Here is an 8,139-nt window from a genome sequence, read left to right as displayed (position 1 = left end):
ATCAGCACCTCCAAATCCGAGACCATGGTCCTCAGCCGGAAAAGGGTGGCATGCCCTCTCCGGGTCGGGGATGAGATCCTGCCCCAAGTGGGGGAGGTTAAGTATCTTGGGGTCTTGTTCACGAGTGAGGGTAGGAGGGAGTGGGAGATTGACAGGCGGATCGGTGCAGCGTCTGCAGTGATGCGGACTCTGCACCGGTCCGTTGTGGTGAAGAAGGAGCTGAGCCAAAAGGCGAAGCTCTCGATTTACCGGTCGATCTTCGTTCCTTCCCTCACCTATGGTCACGAGCTGTGGGTCGTGACCGAAAGAACAAGATCCCGGATACAAGCGGCCGAAATGAGTTTCCTCCGCAGGGTGTCCGGGCTCTCCCTTAGAGATCGGGTGAGAAGCTCGGTCATCCGGGAGGGGCTTGGTGTCGAGCCGTTACTCCTCCGCGTTGAGAGGAGCCAGTTGAGGTGGCTCGGGCATCTGGTTCGGATGCCTCCTGGACGCCTCCCTGGAGAGGTGTTCCGGGCATGTCCCACCGGCGGGAGGCCCCGGGGTCGACCCAGGACACGCTGGAGAGACTATGTCGCTCGGCTGGCCTGGGAACGTCTTGGAATCCCGCCGGAGGAGCTGGCTGAAGTGGCTGGGGAGAGGGAAGTTTGGGCTTCCCTGCTGAAGCTGCTGCCCCCGCGACCCGACCCCGGAATAAGCGGAAGATGATGGATGGATGGATGGATGGATGGATCAGACTACAGTAAGGAGTTCAAAAAGGAGTTTTAAGACGTGGCCCCATACACCTTTCTGTAAGTTTATCTCCTGTTAATGTCGATCACGTGTCTTCTGTTGTATATTGGGTTATATGTGTACACAGAGATAACAGTATATTGTACGAATCTTGTAATTAGTCTGCGTTCGTTTATTTGGTTGAATGTTAGTATTGTATTCTAAGTAGCTGTGTTATGTTTTTTTGTGTTTTTTTTTCCTGATAAATACGTATATAATGGCAACTGTTGACTTCTGTCAGAGATTTGTACTGGCGTTATCTGTAATATCCCATTTGGTGTTGCATCATTGCGCTGCCGATGATTGTAAACTTTTATAGCCAAGTTTGATTTTGCCTCGACGGGTACTCGCTAATAGGGTAGCTATCAGTCAGCTCAACTGCGCTAGGCATTATGGGCAATGTAGTTTTAAACTGCTGCGTTTAGAAACATGCTGGTTGAGCTTGTCAGTTTAATTCGGTTATTGTCTGCGTACAATCTAGAACATTGAATGAGAATAAAAATTGAGTGGGAATAACAATTTATCAAAGACAATTGGCGTGATAGTAATTTATAAAAAATGTTGACACATAGCCTACTGTGTGTGTGTGTGTGTGTGTGTGTGTGTGTGCGTGCGTGCGTGTGTGTGTGTGTGCGTGCGTGCGTGCGTGCGTGTGTGTGTGTGTGTGTGTGTGTGTGTGTGTGTGTGTGTGTGATGACTGGACTACATTTGCATTAGTCTGCATTATATATATGTACTGTATGTACATATATATATATATATATATGTACTTTTTAAATGTAATTTAACTTTTAATGTAATGTAATTTAATTTTAATGTAACTTTTTATATGTAATTTTTAAATCATTATTATTTTTTAAATTATTTATTCATTTATATAAGGTTTGATTATTTTTTAGGAAGAATGAAGCCTGTTGAGTAACCAGTTGAGTATAAAAATATTTCTATATAGTATATAATATTTACTATATGGCAAGAGGCCTATTTTTAAATTTTTTTTTTTATTTTATTTTTTTTAATAATAATGAATTTTTACTATCCAGACGGAGGAGGCACACTTTGAATATATTAAAATGATATGGGCATCTTTGACTGAACTTCAGTAAAATTCAAGTACCTCGAGACCGGGCCGAGTGTCCTTGTAAGATAAGCTTATTTTTGGGCGCCAAATATATTGCTCTTCCACAGCTATTATACGCGCACTCCCAAGCTATTATGAATACAGTTTTAGCCATCATCATGTGCTTACAGGTCATTGTTCACATTCTGCTGATTGATAGAAGCACACACATATATTGATTCATCACACAACGTCTCAGTACTTTTCCACCAAGCTACAGAACTTTGAGTGTAAATGTGTGTTTAAAACAAAGATATCTTGCCTGCTCAGGTAATTCAATCAGGAAGTTTTAATCAGGAAGTGTGACTGTTCAATCACTGATTAGAATAAGGAATTTGCCCGACCTAACCTGCCACGTTGGACAACAGCGTTGTAACTGTATTTCGCCCATCAACAAGCCCTCAATAAAAGTTAGCAGCGCGGGAGAGTTCGGAGAGAGACTTGGATGAGACATTGGTCGCGGAACTATGTCTCCTGGCTCTCCCAACCTGCAGGTTGAAAAACAGTCCAATGTCTGACTTTATCTCACCGTGCCCTGCCTTTTGTCAGATTGTCTTGGGTAAATAACTTAGTTAAAGAACGAGTTTTAGACCCAACAGTCCTCTTTTTTGGAAATCAAAATATGGTCACCCTAAGCAAGCACGTCAGTGATTATTGATGAGCACGTTAGCAAAAATATCATTTCGCTTCAGTCTCCAAGAAAGTGCTCCAGAAAAATTGCACAACAGTATCGTGACAATACTGGTGCATTGGATGGAATTGTGTTATACTGTATCACTTAATTTGTCTTGTGCCAAGACATTGTAGTATTGCTGTTGCGTTTGTGGTGTGGATGGAGACGCAGAGGGGAAGCTTTCAGTTTTTTGTTTTTTTTTAATGTGTCTTGCAAAGAAAGGATAAACGGTACAAATATTCAGAAATCGTAAAACACAGCAAAGGATCGCACAGCGACCGAGTTGACTGTTGAGAATTTTTTTTAGCCGCACACAATCATTCGGGCTTCACTTTGCGGTCATGTGTGAACCATGATCCCGTTCATCACTTGGCTTTTCTTTCATTTTCTTTTTTGGTACACATTTCTAACTATAATTGCAAAAGACGTTGAAGCACAATTCGCACACATGCACGTCACCAGCAATTTGTCGTCGTTGAGGAAGTTTTTTGCTAAGCTTGATAGTTATTTTTTGCAGTTTTCTCAATAACTCATCAGTTGCCATTGACGGGGCGTACGTCTATCATCATCGACCAAAAACACAAATTGAATTTGATCAAAAATGGAAATAAAAGTTAAAAGAGGTCCAATCATGAAGCAACAAAAATGGAACAGGAAGTGACACCAAATCGACAGGACATGACTAATACATACAGGAAATTATCTAGAAAACATACAGATAAATACATTTTATTGCACAACATAATCTATCATCATCAGTAAGTAATTATTGACTATTTTACGGTATTGAGTTGAAATTCGAACAAAAATATACATTTTTCTTTTGCCAGTGTGATTAAATAAATGATGCGAAACAAGATGAATTTCTTAAATAATGAACAAGTCCTTCATTTAAAATGAGCTTCACAATAGCCACCAGAGAGCGGCAGCGCCGAGCGCAGCGGTCAATGCCAGTGAGCAGACGTTGGCGGCGCTCGTTCCAGTGATGATTGTAAACGCCGATCTGGCCGCATTCACTGCACGTAATGCGTTGGAGGCCGCCGTGGACGCCTGAGTTTCCAACGCCGTTGTGTCACTGCTGGTTTGGGACATGGCGTCATTTGCCAGATCTGCCACTTGCGCGGTGGCCATCGTTGTCGCCAGGGTCGGGGCTGTCACGGTCAAGATTGCCTGCTGATCAACGATGTCCGCCAATTCTTGCGAAGTATTGGAAGCAATCGCCTCCAGCCTGGTGAAAAGCGCCATCGAGTCAGTGTTTATGTTTGTGGCCACCTCGGACACGGACATTACGGTTTCCGTGGTGGCGTTGTCGCCTGAGATGTTTCTTGCCGCTTCCCCCGCCCTGGTTGCAATGGCGGCAACCTCCCTGGCAAACTCTGCGAGCTGCATGGCCGTCGCGGATCCATTTTGTGAAGCATTGAGTGCCGCCGCTTCGGCTGCGACCATGCACGCATTGGCCGCCGCAATGGCGGCGGCGGCTGCCTCGGAGGTGCTGTTCCGTGACATGTTTGTAAGGCTGCTCCCAGCCTCAGCCGCTACCTGTGCACTGTTTAATGCCATTTCAGCTGAAGTCCCTGCTCCGGCGCTGGCCGCCAGGACCGAACACGTTGCGGTGAGCGCTGCGGTCGTGGACGTCAAACTCGCCGTGAGTGAGTTGCGCACCGAGTCGACGACGGACATTCTGGTACTTTCTATCAGTTCCCTGGTTGCGTTGACCGTGCTCTCTGCCCGATCCGTCAACCTTCGCGCGCCATCTTCGTCGTTGACAGTGCTCGCCAAAATTGCAGCAATTTCTGCCTGATTGGCCACTTCTTCTGCTTGTTGCAAGGCTTCCAATTGATCTAAAGTCAGCACGCCTGACCGATTTGCAAATAGATCTTGAGCGGACCTTGCCACCATTGCCAGTTGTTCCGCTGCGGTGTCTAGATTTCCCGTAGCAGCTTCTCTGGCTGCATTCGCCGCTTGGGCTGACACGTCCACAAAATCCTGTGGGCCCCTGCCTGTCGCTGATTGGCTTACCGCATTTTCCAACGCTTGAGTTAAGTCCTCGGCTGTGGTTGCTGCGCATTCAGCTGCCATAATTGCTGCGTCAATGGCAGCCTGCCGGTCTTCCGGTTCGTTCACGACCGCTAATGCCGCTGCGGTAGCTTCTTCTGCCTTTTGCATCGCAATAGTGCTGCGATTGCCTAGGTCTTCTCCGCTGGTATTCGCCGCTGCGATTGTGAGGGACAACGCCGTGGCTGCTAACGAGGCTCGTTGCGAAGCTTCCACTTCGTCCGATGGAGCGTTCATCATTCCAATTGCAGCATTTAGCGTCGCGTTTGCAAGATCCGCTAACGTTTGCGCGTCTTCTTCGTCGTTTACAGCGCTTGCCAAAATTGCTGTAACTTCTGCCTGTTGGGCCACATCTTCCGCTTGTTCAAATGCTTCTAATTCATCTGAAGTCGGCATGTCTGGGGGATTTGCAAATACATCTTGAGCGAACCTTGCCAACTCTGTCAGTTGTTCCGCGGCGGCATCTGGATCTCCCATGGTAGCTGTTCTTGCCGCAACCGCTGCTCGGGCCGACACGTTCAGAACGTCCTCTGGGACTCTTCCTGTCGCCGATTCGTTTACTGCATCGGATAACTCAGCAGCCAATTCCTCGGCCGTGGTCGCCGCGCATTCGGCTGCCATGTTTGCTGCGTCTATGGCAGCCTGCCGGTCTTGGGGTCCGTTCACAACCGCTAATGCTGCTGCGGTAGCATTGGCCGCCTTTTGCATGGCAATAGTGAGATTGCCGAGGTCTTCTCCGGTGGTTTGAGCCGCCGCAATTGAGAGGGACAATGCCGCGGCTGCTAACGAGGCGCGTTGCGAAGCTTCCACTTCTTCCAATGGATCAATGACTATTATTCCCATTGCTGCGTTTAACGTGTCGTTTGCAAGATCTGCTAACGTCCGCGCGTCTTCTTCGTCGTTTACAGCGCTCGCAAGAATTGCTGCAAGTTCTGCCTGCTCGGCAACATTTTCCGCTTGTTCAAATGCTTCTAATTCATCAGAAGTCTGCATGTCTGGTGGATTTGCAAATACATCTTGAGCAAACCTTGCCACCTCTGTCAGTTGTTCCGCAGCGGCATCTGGATCTCCCGTGGTAGCTGTTCTCGCCGCCACCGCTGCTCGGGCCGACACGTTTAGAACCCCCTCTGGGACTCTTCCTGCCGACGATTCGTTTACTGCATCGGCTAACTCAGCAGCTAATTCCTCGGCTGTTGCCGCCGCGCATTCGGCTGCTATATTTGCCGCGGCTATGGCAGCCTGCCGGTCTTGGGGTCCGTTCACAACAGCTAATGCTGCTGCGGTAGCATTGGCCGCCTTTTGCATGGCAATAGTGAGATTGCCGAGGTCTTCTCCGGTTGTTTGCGCTGCCGCAATGGAGAGGGTCAATGCCGTGGCTGCTAATGAGGCTCGTTGCGAAGCTTCCACTTCTTCCATTGAAGGGTTTGTCATCATTCCCATTGCTGCGCTAACCGTGTCGTTTGCAACATCCAATAATATTCGCAAGTTGTCGTCGTCCACTACTGCTGCTAAACTCCCAGTGATTCTTAACAGTCGTCCGACCTCTTGCGCTCGTTGAAAGGCTTCTACCTGTTCCGCAGTCGGCATCATTGATGGCTGACCGGAAAATAATTCCTCAGCTTCCTCTGCTACCATTGAGAGTTGCTCAGCAATGTTGGGAAAATCATCCGAATCAGCTGTCACGGCTTGGCTAGCCGCTGCCGCCGCTCGGGCCGACACGTCTGCAGCCTGCTCTTCAATCTGTCCCATCGTCGACGCGTTTACCGCTCCAGCTAGCACGGCGGACACCTCTTCTGCCGCGTCTGCCGCCCTTTGCATGGCGTCTCTAGCGGTCTGCGGGTCAGCGTCATCTTCCGTGACCGCTAATGCCGCCTTGATAGCTTCGGCCGCCCTTTGCAACGTGATGGTAGTTCGGTTGCCCAGATCTACCCCGGTGGCTTCGGCCGCTGCGACCGTGAGGGACACTGCTGCGGCCACTAACAAGGCTTGTCGAGAAGCTTGTGATGGTTCTCCTGCTGCCGTCTGTGCCACCTGAGTTGCGCTTTGTGCTGCATCTACTGCTCGTCGCATGGCTAATTCAGCAAATAGCAGAGCTTCATCTTCGGTCGATGCGGCAACTCGATCTGCTGCGTCGAGCGTATCTTGCGCAACATTTGCTGTTTCCAGTGCCAGAGCTGCCGTGCGGTTAGCCACCTCTATGGCTCGCCTTACGTTGTCCTCTACACCTGGCGGCAGAGTTTGTGAATCCAGTAACTCTTGAAGTTGTTGCCCTAACCGCTCAACCTCTTGGTTTGCCATTCTCGCCCGAGCGATAACGTCTGTAGCGTTCTCCACAATGACTCCTGAAGCGGAAACATTTTCCGCCAAGGCCGCCACGTTAGCAGATAATCTTGCTAGAGCCGAAGCGTTTTCTGCTAACTCCGCAAGTAACTGCGCAAATTGGATGTCCCCACTGCTTCCCTCCAAAGCCTCTGTCGCGAACGCTGTAGAATTTTCAGCAGCGTCCGCTGCCTCGTCTGCCGCCGCCACTACATCCGCTGCGCTAATTCTGCCTTGTGCGAAGTCCCTGGCTGCGGTGGCTGCATTGAGAGCGGCGTCTGCAGCCCTCCGTCTGGCCTCTTCTGTTTCTGATGAGTTTCCTGTTAGCGCGACAGCTGCGCTTGCGGCCACGTTCGCCAGTGATGCTGCTGCTGATGCAGCCGTTGAGGAAGTTACCACAGCTGTCTCGGCTGATATTTGGATTGCCGGTTCTATAGGATTTTCAGTGACTGTGGAGGGGGTTGGGCTTGTTTCAGTGACTGTAGAGGGGGTTGGGTCTGGTCTGTCATCTTGGGTGCCGGTTGAAACACTGCTGGTGGGTCTGCTTGTGGTTAGGCTTGTTTCAGTGACTGTGGAGGGTGTTGGGCTTGTTTCAGTGACTGTAGAGGGGGTTGGGCTTGTTTCAGTGACTGTGGAGGGGGTTGGACTTGTTTCAGTGACTGTGGATGGAGTTGGGCTTGTTTCAGTGACTGTGGAGGGGGTTGGACTTGTTTCAGTGACTATAGGGGACGGTGGGTCATTTTCATCTGGGGTGCCGAGTGGACTGCTACTAGTGGGTGGACTCTCTTCACGTCCTGAACTGTCATTTGAGTTGCTGGTGGTGCTGCTAGCAGCTGGATTTGCTACAGGAACTGAACTTTCATCTACGGTGCCGGCGGCTGGACCGGTTGTTGGCATGCCAGTGGTCGGGGGATTTGGAATCGCGGGCATTTCATTTTCGTCTGGAGTCTGAAGGAGTCGTCTGCCAAAGCTGCGGTGTTGACTTCCCCCAGCTGTTGTTCCTGTTTTAAAGGAAGAATTTGCTCAAGTGCTGGCATGAAACTCCAGATTGTGCCATTTTTTTCCCCTCCATTACTTACCAAGAAATAGAATTATAAACACCACAGTGTTTGTCACCATCATGATGCAGCCCTGTCCTCTGATGTACCAAATGAAATGTGCTTATTACCTGTAAGAAGACAGAATAACAACGTAAGGTCAAATT

The 8,139-nt window shown here is 49.2% G+C and overlaps 1 protein-coding gene across 1 annotated transcript; it reads right to left on the bottom strand.

The window, feature by feature from the left end:
• Positions 1–3,464: 3,464 nt before the first annotated feature.
• LOC130910325 (nuclease SbcCD subunit C-like) lies at positions 3,465–7,832 on the bottom strand. The gene has a single exon (XM_057827526.1). The coding sequence runs from the start codon at positions 7,830–7,832 to the stop codon at positions 3,465–3,467; it is 4,368 nt and encodes a 1,455-aa protein (XP_057683509.1).
• Between the last annotated feature and the right edge of the window lie 307 nt (positions 7,833–8,139).

Source organism: Corythoichthys intestinalis, chromosome 22 (assembly GCF_030265065.1).
Source record: "Corythoichthys intestinalis isolate RoL2023-P3 chromosome 22, ASM3026506v1, whole genome shotgun sequence".
Taxonomy (NCBI): Eukaryota; Metazoa; Chordata; class Actinopteri; order Syngnathiformes; family Syngnathidae; genus Corythoichthys; species Corythoichthys intestinalis.
Note: the sequence above shows the minus strand (reverse complement) of the source record. Positions and strands in the feature narration are given on the sequence as shown.

What these genes read in the sequence shown, in the direction of transcription:
- LOC130910325 (XM_057827526.1), bottom strand. Translation starts at nt 7,832, where the DNA reads ATGCCAACAACCGGTCCAGCCGCCGGCACCGTAGATGAAAGTTCAGTT.